A 13904-nucleotide genomic window follows, 5' to 3' on the forward strand; every position below is an offset into this window, starting at 1 on the left:
GGATGAGGCCAAGTTTCTAAGCGTCACACATCCTATCACCCCAGTTTTCTATCTTCTTCCCAAAATTCACAAACTTGTCACCCCTATCCCTGGACGTCCTATTATTTCGGCACGTGTTAGTATCAATGAAAATTTATCCAAATATGTTGATTTTTTCCTCCAACCTCACATTACCTCACTTCCTTCTTATCTTAAGGACACTACAGACTTTTTGGTTAAAATCAAAGATGTTAATTGGTGTTCCGATTTCTGTTTTTTGGTGATGGACGTTGAATCGTTATACACGAGTATTCACCACTCCCAGGGTCTTGAGGACACTAAATATTATTTAGACACACGTAATGCAGTCCTGCGAGAGCACAACATCATGCTGTTGGAGACGACTAAGATCTGTTTAACCAACAATCATTTCCAATTTGAAAATGACATATATCACCAAGAACGAGGGGTCGCTATGGGCTCGTGCTTCTCCCCCAGCTATTCATGTTTACATGTTGGCTGGTGGGAGGAGCACGTGCTACATAAAGCTCATCGCCAGTGGCTTCCACATTTAGCCCACTATTAGCATTTTATAGATGATGTATGTGTCATATGGAAGGGTTCGCAGGCACAGGCCCAAGCTTTTCTGAATGAGATTAACATCAACACTCGTAATTTGAGATTCACTGCCATGATCACATCAAGCTCGGGTGAGTTTTTAGATGTGCATATTTACATTGAGCAAGGCAAGCTATGTACAAAGCTCCACAGGAAGGCAACGGCGGGGAATTCCATTCTCCACGCCCGGAGTGCCCATCCATCCCACACCATAAACAGCATACCCTTTGGCGAATTCATTCGCATTAAGAGAATCTGCAGTGATCCAACGACATCTAATCAGTGCTTAGCTGAGTCAGTACAAAGGTTCCTTCAGCGCCGCTACAAGTTAGATCTTTTGAACCGTGCACTCTTGAGATCTTCATCACACTCGAGAGATGAATTACTGACTCCCAAAAACGTGGCCACATCTGATTCAACCTCCGTTGGTTCTGTCCGTCTTATCACCACCTACTGTTCACAGGAACGTAAACTGAGACGGATTATTAATTCTGAATGGCCTATCGTTTTAACAGATGTCATTCTAGGTCCCATCTTGCCTAAGTTACCTGCTATCACCTTCAGGAGGGCTCCCTCCATGAAGGATGCATTGGATAAAACTCAGCCCGAGTTAACACCCAAACGTACTTGGTTGTCCAAAACAGGTTAAAATTTATAACAGCAAAAAAACTTGGAACAGAAACATTTTTCTGTTGAGTAATTTAGTCCATTTTTGTTTGCCAACTCTGTTAAAAATGGACTAAATTCCTCAACAGAATGGCAAACCTTAACCTGTCTGACGTAAAGTGCAGTTTGATATCCTGAAGATCTAATCACCCGGTACTAGCTCCAATAATAGATTCTAGAATAATGAATGTTTTATTTAATGTGTCCAGTTGAAATTTATGACCTCTTTGGTTGTCTAATATATTTAAAATTGCTAATAATAACAGCTTCTGTTGTTGTATATATTGGATACTGTGACTCATACATTTGAGAAAAATGTTTCTGTTCCATGTCTTTTTGCTGTTATAAAGTTTATAGTAGACTAGTAGCCAGATTATCATTTACAGAATGAATCCCCGGCAGCTTCATTGAACTGATTCTTCTTCTTTTGTGGAAATTATTTCAATATACCATATTGCTCATCTAGTATTCATTGTATGTGATGTAATCTGTTTTGGTTCCAAATATGTGAAATTGTCAAATTCATATTTGTATAAATATTGTTCGATAGAATTGTGTTAAATCGGATGCTGCATGATACATTAATGTTCATTGGGAGTAACTGCATGACATCGATATATGTTTAAGATCAGCTAGCTTCGAGCCGCGATCACCACCATTGTTCAATATATCAGTATATTGCAACATTAGACATTCCTAGATGGCCGACGCGAGTGTCGTTTGTCTATTTCACAAACAGTGGCGTTTGTCGATCCTCTGTTTCTGATTAACCTGGTACAACATCCGGGTCACAGTGTTTAAAAACCGAGCAGCTGTCTGGATCTGCATTTCGTAACAAGCAGATGACAGCAGGATTACCTTCGATGTGCCATTTTACCTCGTAAACAATGTAAGTTATCTCATGCCCCATCTTTCTAGATAAGGGCAATTTCTAATTTAGCCATAGTGTTGAGTTCCCGCTTTGCCCATTATAGATCTAAGTTTTTAAAGCAGTCATTGGAATCATGGGTCACATCTTGGTACCCTGGTAATGGCGTTATAGTTTGTCCGCATCGATTATGTTCGCGGCTTAAATTTTATCCGCGTCTAGTATGGTCGCGGCTAAAATTGTGTCCAAGATATCCACCACTCCCCATAGTTGGTTTGCCCTTCGAGATGAAGCATGTTGTTGCAAAAAAGACTGACTCTCGAGGCCCACCGAAATCCATTATGAAGCTCGGCTTCATCTAGATTCGGCACTTTCCGACAACTTATGTTTAAACTGCAATGCATGAAACAACAACGCGAGTGCTATCTGTTTAATTGCGTCATGATCTACAGACACACAAACCCCTTAAAATCGTTGTTTAACTAATGGACGGCAGTACAAACCATGCCCCGGGTTTTGTTGCCTTTTTGAGGCGTTTGGTCAAAATAAACAGTAACTGATCAAACCCCTGTAATCACATTTCATTGAAAGTAATTTTCAATCCGTGTCTCAATCTATTCTTAGTGACACAGTCAACTTGTGACTCGAAGAGCTTTCCTTCATTTGTGCTGGATTGCTGACCTGAACCATTTATTGCTGACCTGAACCATTCACGATTGATTTCAAGAATTCAACAGGTATGAAAATTTCCAAACCTGATATCAAGTTGGCAGACAGTAATACCATCACAATATGACACAATACCTTGCATTCTTCCCGACAGATTTCTGCGGTGATTTATATCCACTTACTAGCCAACTGACTTTAACAACCTCTTCAGCATTGTTAAGTAAGTCTATATCCATTCCACACATGGTATAATGAACGTTAGTGGTGTTCCCTTTTTTTAAAGGTTGGCCAGCTAGAGGCACCAATATAAGTTCAAATTTGATTCATGAATCCTTAAGATTGTCTAGCGATAATTGACATATCTACCTTATTTATAAATGGAAGAATACTTGAGAAACATCACTTTGATGTTATGCACACGATTTTTGGATAAATATTTGTTTGTTTATGATGTCATTGAATTCAGTTAGCACATAATGTAATATTATCACATTGTTTCTATATAGGGGGGTTCCTCTGCAAATAGACAATTGTCCTGATGATGGTCTTATAGACACCTGCAACAAAGACCGAAACGTCGACCTCGTCATCATCTCCAAAGCAATTTATTTCCCTAAGAGTAACTTTTGTACATAAATGGACTTAGTTATTCACTGCTATTGAAAGGAGTTGATGTCCTGTTATGAACTGATTTGCTGATTTGCACACATATCTGTTTGGGACTTTTTTTGCTTACATTGATTTGTTTGTTGTATCCCCGTGAATTTATTTTCTTCTGACTAATGAAATACAATATTTTTTCATATAAATGGACTTTTCCGTGTGCTTTTTCTTCCCTTTTCATTCAATGTGACCAATATCAATAATTAGTTTGGTTATCCTATGGATACATTTGGGTTGGATTGCTGAAAACTAACTCCCAAGACTCATGCTAATAAAAGTATGTATAAACAAAATCTCTTGTGTTATAGCGCCACCTTCATTGGTGAAGGCAGCGGCAGATCCTGCTCTTGTGCTTGTGTTTAAGCACTCTCTGTGCAATTCTTCTGCATGAATTGTTCCAGTCCAAGGCGACCACGGCGGAAAAGCTCTAACATGGCTGGCGGTGTCTATCAGACACCGTCAGCCATATTAGGATGGCGGAAATCATATGCTTTTCCACTGCGGCTTTTCCGCCGTCGAAAAGCATACGGACATTGACTTCAGAGGCCCGTTGCGGGCCCCCTTGGTTAAGGGGGATGGGGGTGCACATGGTACCCCCCAGCATTTGCGTGGACAAAGCATCAGGCACCGCGCGGTGCCTGCTGCTTTGTGCACGCAAATGCCGTGCATGCATTTTTAACATTGCGGCGGTGCAGCTTGAAGCTTCACCCGCCGCAATGTTAAGGATTGAGGATGTGACCGCCACCCTGGCGGTCACAGCCTAATCTGCACGGAGGGACCGCCGCAGCCCCTGCGGACGGTCCCTCCTACTCTATGGTGGCGATCATAATCGGCCCCTGTGTGTGGCTTTGTAACCCTAGATATATGGCTAATATTCTGTCTCAAAGTGTGTCCATCGTGTTTGTCTGTCCTCGGAGACGAGGGCTATTCAGATTCCAAGAGTTTTGATCCCATGAGTTTCTTTGGATCCAATGCTTTATGTGGGGTTAAAGTCTACTTGGTAGCTTTTGGTGACATTGTGCTTGTCAGTGCAAACTTGGGCTTTGGTGCAGATGTGTTGCTATCCCTGTAATGTGGCCTTGTCACCTATGTGGGATCGAGAACATTCTCGTCTCTTCTCGGGTCCGAGATATGCTTGCAGTGTCGACCTGAGTCAAAGGGCTGTGGCGTGGTGGAGGAGGTGTGTGCCAGATGGTTTTGGCACATGGTCAGTCAACAGTCCTCACTGTACGTGGGGTCGCTTTGGTCCTCAGTCCCAACACAGGGACCAGCGATGTGGGCCCCTCAACATGTACCGGACCTCCTGTTGGTGCACCGACCTCGATATCTTTCTTTCTATCATGTGAGAACTCTGCCTCAGCTACCTGCTCCATGGTGTGTGCCAAATGACGATACCTTCGGGTCAAGTGTGTCATTTTGTTTTTAAATAATGAGCTGGCTGCTCTCTTGTTTCTTTGAGCTCTGTGGATGAACACAGATTAGAATAGACACCTCGTGAGTGTCGAAGTATGCCTACTTGGCCCCGCACCGAGGGTACTAGCGACAAAGGTCTTCCTTCATCTACATCACCTGGAGCGGGCATTTTCGACTGGTATATGTGTCACCTACTGGGTACTTACTTCTCAGCATCTCGAATCTGTTGGATGAAGTTCACTGGATGTCCCCCTTCAGCGTCGAATCTTCAAGGGCTCCGATGCAGTCTGTCCGAACCGAGTGGCGGAAAAAAACTTTCTAGCAAAGGAGCTGTTGAACATGCTCAATGCCTCGAGGCGGAGGATAGACGATAAATGGCACCGATCATAAAACTTCCTTGAGGAAAAACAACTTGGAGAGTCCAGGCTCAACACTAGGCGGAAGTAGTATGCATAGCATGTGTATCTGCCGCCAACACATGCTACAAATATGACATTTAACCAGTAATCTGCAACACTCCCGTTACATTAGCATCATGTTATGATAAGAAACTCACCTCTTTGAGAGCAGTGATTGAGTAAGTGTGGTTCTTCACCAACTTCTTGTCTGTTTCCTTTTCCGTGTCAGAGGAATTGAATATCTAAAAGACAATGGAAGGGAAGGGCAGCAAATATTACACATCAACATCTGGTGCATTCTAGTGATATGCTGCAGAAACCAACTCCCAATACAGGCAGACACTTTCATCCAACATCCACTTCTGCATGCAGGCAAAAACACGCCATTGTAGGAAGGCACCACCATCTACTATCCTCTACTGCACACTGACACCACCAGCTGCTTTCAACCTCTGCATGATGGCTTGCGTCTCAGCTGATTTATGGCTGGATGTTAGTTTCTCTCGCAGGTACATGGCTTAAAAGTCACTATTCACTGCTAAAAACATCACTCACATGTTATGGCTTGTCTTCCATTCGCCTGCAACTGACTCCCACTATGGCCTCTGTTTCCAGCGGATCACTGACATAATATAGAATGACAAAATATAGACTTACCAAAATATAGTCACCAAAATATAGAATGCCAAAATATCGAATTCCTATCTACAAACAGGTAAGTACAAAAATATCGAATCCAAAATATAGTCTGTAAAAAATATAGTCAGTCATAATATCGAATTTTTTTAAATGTCTTAAAAGTAATTTAAAATTAATGAAATAATAAATATAATTAACTAAAACATACTTAAAAATACTCAAATAACCTTAAAATTAAGATATAATTAATTTAAGTTAATAATAAAAAATGTACAATATTTTACCGTAGGATAGCAGGAGGGTAACATTTAATATTACCACTCCAGTGAGTGCAACAGTAGGGAAAGCGTTGGATAGCGTAGGGGTAAAAAATACTATTCCCACTCCAGTGAGTGCAACAGTAGGGAAAGCATTGGATAGCGTAGGGGTAAAAAATACTATTCCCACTCCAGAGAGTGCAACAGTAGGGAAAGCGTTGGATAGCGGGAGGGTAAAAATTACTATTCCAACTCCAGAGCGTGCAACAGTAGGGAAAGCGTTGGATAGCGTAGGGGTAAAAATTACTATTCCCACTCCAGAGATTGCAACAGTAGGGAAAGCGTTGGATATTGGAAGGGTAAAAATTACTATTTCCACTCCAGAGAGTACAACAGTAGGGAAAGCATTGGATAGCATAGGGGTAAAAATTACTATTCCCACTCCAGAGAGTGCAACAGTAGGGAAAGCGTTGGATAGCGTAGGGGTAAAAAATACTATTCCCACTCCAGAGAGTGCAACAGTAGGGAGAGCGTTGGATAGCGGGAGTGTGAAAATTACTATTCCCACTCCAGATAGTGCAACAGTAGGGAAAGCTTTGGATAGCGTAGGGGTAAAAAATACTATTCCCACTCCAGAGAGTGCAACAGTAGGGAAAGCGTTGGATAGCGGGAGGGTGAAAATTACTATTCCCACTCCAGTGAGTTTAACAGTAGGGAAAGTAATGATTTAATATATTATTAAAAATAAATTAAATATCAATACCAATAAAACATTAATTGAAATTAATAACCAATTTAATATTATGTAATAATTAATTAGAAACACAACTGCATATTAGTTATTAAAAATTAATAACCTATTCATAATTATTTAACAACTAATTAATTTTCAATAACAAAAACTAATTAATAATAAAAATTAATACCAATTAAAAATTAACAGTAAATTAATTATCAATACACAAAAAGTATTTTTAATATGTAATTAATTACAATTACATTACTTCCCACCCTATTCCCCTATAAACCCACATCCCACTACAGAAAATACATTAATACAATTATCATAATTATCAAATATTTAATTAATACAAAATAATTACCAATTAATAAAAATTAATTTCCAATTAATAGAAATTAATTACCAATAAAAAATTAATTACCTATAAATTTAAAATCAATACCAATAAATGAAAAAAATTACTTAATTACAATTAAATTACTTCCCACCCTATTCCCCTATAAACCCACAACCCGCTGCAGAAAATAAATTTAGAAAATTAACATAATTAACAATTAATCAATTAATACAAATTAATTGGCAATTAATAAAAATTTATTACCAATTAAAAAATAACAATAAATTCAAAATGAATACCAATAAATAAATAAAAATATTTAATTAATTACAATTAAATTACTTCCCACCCTATTCCCCTATAAACCCACAACCCGCTACAGAACTGAAAAGCAAAATTTAATTAAAAATTAATAATAATTGCTAAAAATTAATATTTAATTTAATATAATTAAATTACTTAATTTACTTAAACCCACAACCCGCTACAGAATTAAATTACGCAAAAATTAAATAACATAAAATTCATTACTTAAAATACATTAAACATACATTACAAAAATTAATATACACTTTTGACACATATACTAACATACAAAACACTTCAAAAAAATTATATTATTAAAAAATCGATATATTTAATGCCTATATTGTATACTTCGATATTTTGACTTCTATATTTTGAAAATCGATATTACTTACCTTAAATTCGATATTTTTAACCACTATATTGTGTCCATTCGATATTTTGTCCATTCTATATTTTTACTTCGATATTATGTCCATTCTATATTTTGGAATCGATATTATGACTGTTTACCGTTTCCAGCATCAGCCATACATGAACAGACATTAAACCAACCTGCGCTCAGTTCTGACACTTATGTTGTGATCATCCTGCTGGCTCTACTCACTCCATTGGTGGACCCTTGTTGCACAACTGGATCCTACCCCTAGAATGACTGACAACAAAACCAAAGTTTTGAAAGGAAATATCTGATTCCATTCATGATCATGGTCCTGCCCAATGACTGATTAATCAATATCAACATCTTAAGTTGTGACAAAGCCTAAGGAAGATCTCAATCGATCTATGTGATCTTAATAGATCTCTATGGAAGGCTGCCTGAGGAACCACTAGAAGAGCCTACACCTACTATGGACTGACACCATCCTGGACACCAATCACACTGCACACACCCAACATGGTAATGAGACTGTGGGTTAGGTCTCTCTTAGAGCTCCGAAGGCGCCATTCAGGGGAATGCCTCCCACCCCCCACTTCAACATGAGAATCCACTGAAACCGTATGTGCGTGGCCAACTAACCTTGGCGCTCAAGCAGAAAGAAGAGTCAATCACCAGATCCTGTCTAAATACAGGCAACCAGGTGCACATGCAAAAGCTTCCCTGAAAATGTGGCAGAAGTGCAGCTGTATTTGCTTTTGCATGGGTAAGAGTAGAGAGCCTAATTGCAGGTCATTACGTTCCACAAACTACTGTGGCTTCCATAAAAAAAAAAAGGTCACTACCCTGACCTCAATACTCGAAGTTTATAATATACTTTACCTAAACTCCATCTCTTTGACAACCCTCTTAACAGTGACCTAAATTCTAACATGTGCTACACAGTTAATTTTATTAATATGAACTAAATCTGCACCTTTGTGATGTGGCTGATATCAGTTCAATGGGATGAACCAGAGTGGGTCATAGTGACATCAACACCTTATGGGGCTATTCCACCACTTTTAAATACATGTTCACAGATACCACTATGCAAGGCATATCCGCTTCGAGAAAGAGATTGTTTTTTCCCAGCATCGAATACTCCAGTTTGATGTCAATAACATTCAAGGTGATACCCAAGGTGCAGGTTACATATCACTAGGGCTAATCCAAACAAAGGTCTTTGAAACAAGTAGGCCTGTGGTCCAGAGAGGAAGCAGTGATAAGCCTTTGGAGAGCTGTGCAAATATTGGACCACCTCTAAAAGCAACCATCGGTCATTTAATTTACAGTACTACAGATGTGGACATCAATTATGTTTTCGAAATGAGGAAGGCAAAAAATTCCTTACAATGTTTTGATTACATTCATAACTGAATCTGGGGTTACTGACTCCAACGGCCCGCCAACACACACACACACACAGCCCATCACTCATATCTAGTTCGGATTTGTTGATAATGCTTCATTCACACACTCTCTGCTAACTGGAAATCAGGGCTCACAGATGTGTAATGGAGGGATATCCAAGTCAAAACTCACAAGGGAAAGTATAAACTGTGTGAACGCTCTGCATTTAACGAATATGTGACGTTACAACGCGCTCAAAATGATCGCGGTACGTTACATTGCAGTTTTTACAACGCAAGTCGTTACAACGACTTGCGCTGCAGGGCGCTGGACTTAGGAGTGGTATGATTTACTATTCCAACACCAGTCTACGTACAGTAGGGAAGGTGTTTGAATAGTAAATCATACTATTTCTTAGGTTAAACCGCCATCCAGCGCAAGTCGTTGTAACGACTTGCGTTGTAATACCCGAGATGTAAAGGCATTGCGATGCAATGCCCACGTGGTAATGGATGTTTCCCGCATGTGACAGATGAATAATCTAGAGCAGTGTTTCCCAAACTGTGGTCCACGGACCCCCAGGGGTCCCTGACACATTCCCAGGGGGTCCGCAGGCAGCAGTTTTAAAAGAACTGCTAAGTATCTTGTTTAATTAGCAGTTTTCAAAGAACAATAAAAGTGTCAAGATAACGAAAGTGATGAATTTCCCTGCTGGAGAGACATGAGAGTTTTGTCCAGTGGCATCTGTGACTGAACTAATGTATCACAGAGGGTTTATATGCCTACTGCAAAGAAGGTGTACCATGCATTTTAAAAAACAGTATTTGATATGCATCGGTCAGTGGGTTACTGCTTTTGTCAGAGAGATTCTTTTGTTACAGTGCAGTTCATAAGTGACAATCGTAATTTAGCAGTGGCCAAAAAACTGTCATCAAACAGCTGCTTGCAAACTGCAAGGTACAAGTCAGTGACATGTTTTTTCCCAGTCTTTCAGTATCCTGATGCTTCTAAAAAGGTTTCTTTGGGTGGAAATACATTTTTATTGTTAAAGTCAATGCTAACCACTGTGTTATGTTCTGAATCCTGAGTTTGTGCTTCTCCAGATCAGCACTCCTTGAGTTTGTGCTTCTCCAGACTGCCTCCTTGGCTTAACAACACACTCCACTACTTCAGAAACGCAGGGCTGCACCATATTTACAAGAATATGGTGCAGCCCTGCGTTTCCCCTGCACTGGCGCTACACTTAACAGGGGAAGATTGTTTATGTACAGGAAGGTCCCCCTTCCTGCACATAAATAATCTTGAAATGTCATTTTGTCACGTCTATGTGTGCTACTTAATGCATCACACATGGAAGTTACAAAATGTCATTTTTTTAAAGATTGTTGATGTGCAGGAACGGTCGCCTTCCTGAACATAAACAATCCAAGGCGTTTTACAAAAACGAGGAGAAATGAAACATTTCTCCTTGTTTTGCCAAGTTAAGACCAGGTTTTCCCTGGTCTTAATTTTGGCGCTGCTTCCCATTTACGCTGCTCTTGTAAATAGGGGGCAGCGTCAAAATCAATGGGTGTTGCAGGAAAAAAGCCCACCGCAACAACCACTGCCCACCCCTTTCACGCTAAGCATTGTGTGAAAGTGGGTCTTATTTACAAGGAACCGTTAAGCCACATTAAGTGGCTTAACAATGCCTTGTAAATAAGGCAAAGCCCCTATCGCTACTAGAACATCTCAAAAAGTGATGTTCCCATGGTGATAGGGGCTTGTAAATATGCCCCTAAAATCATTAGTAATTTGAGTATTTGTTTTGTGTGCACATGTGTGTTAATTTTTTTCCGAATTACTGTTTTAACGTTTGAAATTTAAATCCTAGAAATTGCTTGGGGGTCCCCGGCTTCCAGTGGTGACTCAATGGGGGTCCTCAGGAGTCAAAAGTTTGGGAACCACTGATCTAGAGTGTTGGTTCTAGCTAATGAAAAGTTCCTTACGTTAATGAAGGAGCCAAGTAATGAGCCTCGTGCAATCGCTCGCTGGATGATTTCGTACAGGTCCACAGGTGCCTTCCTCAGGTCGTACGTCTCTGCTACGCCTCCCGTGAAATCCACAAAGCTCTCGCTGTTATAACCTCCAGACAGGCCTTCATAGGAGCCATTCAGCCTGTAGGAGAGGGGTTGGAAGAAAACAGATAATAAAACAGAAGTGTAGGCCGTTTAGATGGCTACATATGCCAGTATCTTTGGTTACTTTTAAGGGTACAGCAGCAAACATACTCACAGTAAATGGGAATAACAAGCACATTAAAACATACTCCACAGATATGATGTGAAACTCAAACATCTTGAAGTCTGTAAATACGCACAAATTCAACAAATCATATCCACAGTCTAAGAGTATAAGAAACTGCCTGAATGTGAGAAACTAAAGACATAGTCAAAGCCAGGAAATACATGAAACTAATAAAAGTGTATTCATTGACTTTCATTGTCAGAAACAGAATATGAGTGTGTGAAACTGAAGGAATATTATGCAAAAACTACAAATCCATAAAAGCCATAAAAACACATTTACAGCCTATAATAGAAACGACAAAAAATACAATAAAAAGTCTTAAAACATATTTAAGTCTTGGAAGTGAGAAATGCATGAAAAGTATGAGAAGTAACTAATGACTATAAGTGTGAGAAACTGAAGTCTCAACAAAACATTTTCAAGCTTGACACATAAAGAAAACTCATACAGTGTTTTCGTCTTTCACCATGTTAGCGGTGTATTGCCAAGCCGTCGCTACATGGCGATAGTATCAGGGAATGGCGGTGAAAACTGCCGCTAACATCAGCATGATGGCGAAATGAAATCCGGCGTTAGCGGGCGATAACTACCGAAAGGCCCATTAGCGTAAAAAAAACTCACACTAGTCAACTCAACATGAGTTTTTTTGTCTCTAATGCAAAAAATAGCCTATCAGTCAACCTTCATTATAAAATAGGCATAAAAACCAATAAAATGCAGAATGGAGCAGCCAAGTGCAGCACACATCAACAACCCCTGCAATCCACCCAACATCCAGGATGACCAGGAGGAGAGCCTTGATGCGTCACTGGACCTACCCCTGGAGCCTGGATGCCTCGCTGGACCTGCGCCTGGAGGCCTCGCTGGACCTACGCCTGGAGCCTGGATGCCTCACTGGACCTGCATCTGGAGCCTGGATGCCTCGCTGGACCTGCGTCTGGAGCCTGGCGTGGGATGCGGAGGAGCTGTAGAGTCGATGAGCCATGGCGGTAGTCATTGAGGTGCAACGATCACCCGTACCTGGTGGTGAAGTCTGGCAGGTTGCATGGAGACACTGTGCTGATCTGTGTGAGAAGACCGCTTTGCGCACCTTGAAGCTGTTAATAGTAGAGGCGCTCCTGCACCCCAACATAGGGAGGTCTGCATCGCATATTACGATCCACCACTACACTGGGCTGCACGGAGGGGATTACCAATGGTGAGTGCCGCCACTCTGCATCACATGCCGGATGATGTTGGGCTGGCCGTATGCTGTGGAGGGTGAGGAGCCTGAGCTGCGCCAAACTTGTGTGGCGGGAGCGCTGTAACTTCATGCCTAAGGGGGCCCTGCTGCATCAACTGCATTGGGAGGTTCACCAGCGGACTTGGCAGCGACTGATGTACTCAGGCTTGTGAACTCCCTCCAGGCTGAAGCTCCTGCTGGCTGAGTCACAGATTTAGAGAGAATGCAGCGGATTGCGCTACGGGGTCAATGTCCAGGTAAGGAGAAGGTGGGACGCATATCGCAGGATGCCGGGGGATCGAGTTCCCCAGGCCTAGCACATGTAGATAACGCACCCCCAGTGGCGGCTCATCCGCTATGGTGGAAGAGCGTTTCCCTACTGCTTTAAAACAGTGCAGAAGAGGAACAATCATCACATGATGAAAACTTACTGATGTAACCGTGCTATGTTTCCCCTGCGGGTGGGAGGGTGGGTAGGACTGCTGCAAGCATAGGGCAAGGCATGGGCGGATTGGCATGCCCACTCAAGTACGCAATGACTGTTTGGTTGGCCCACACTCGCACACTTCCCTGTTAGTAATGCAGGCTGCATTACAGCCTGCTTCCAGAAAATGCCCACCCCTCCATCCCCTGGCTGCATGCCTTGTCCCGTTGCCAATTACCAATCCCACTGCTGCATTGCAGCATCGTGATTGGCCCAGGGGAGGGAGCCTGGCTGCCTACTTCTTGTTCCTGGAAGCAGACGCAGGAGAGAAGGAGCAACATAGACACAGGACCAGGCTTCGAGGTAAGACTTCCATTATTGAAATTTTTACTACACCCGCCCACACCCCATCCAGTGTTCTTTTCAGCGTTTACCACTTCACAGCTGTCCAGCCCCCCCAGCACTTCTCAATGGCAGCTGCTCTGTGCCCATGCACAGCGTACCAAAGGCACATACGTGGTTGCGAAGCATGCCATAACGGCGCATTCCATTCCAATGCATACTAATACTAGGCACATTGCAACAGTAGAGTAGGTGTTGCATTGCGGAGACGTTAATATCGCTATTCCCACTTCAGTGAGTG

General features: G+C 41.4%; 1 protein-coding gene across 2 annotated transcripts in view; it reads right to left on the minus strand.

Annotated features, from left to right (window-relative positions):
• LOC144762257 (calpain-1 catalytic subunit-like) overlaps positions 1–13904 on the minus strand; it is a 536001-nt gene that overhangs the window by 269995 nt on the left and 252102 nt on the right. For both annotated transcript variants that reach the window (XM_078647402.1, XM_078647401.1), the window contains exons 5-6: positions 11315–11483; positions 5433–5516 (exon numbers count right to left, since the gene is read on the minus strand). In XM_078647402.1, the coding sequence (XP_078503528.1) occupies positions 5433–5516; positions 11315–11483 (253 nt within the window). The remainder of the gene's footprint in view (positions 1–5432; positions 5517–11314; positions 11484–13904) is intronic.

Source organism: Lissotriton helveticus, chromosome 6 (genome assembly GCF_964261635.1).
Source record: "Lissotriton helveticus chromosome 6, aLisHel1.1, whole genome shotgun sequence".
NCBI classification, from domain to species: Eukaryota; Metazoa; Chordata; class Amphibia; order Caudata; family Salamandridae; genus Lissotriton; species Lissotriton helveticus.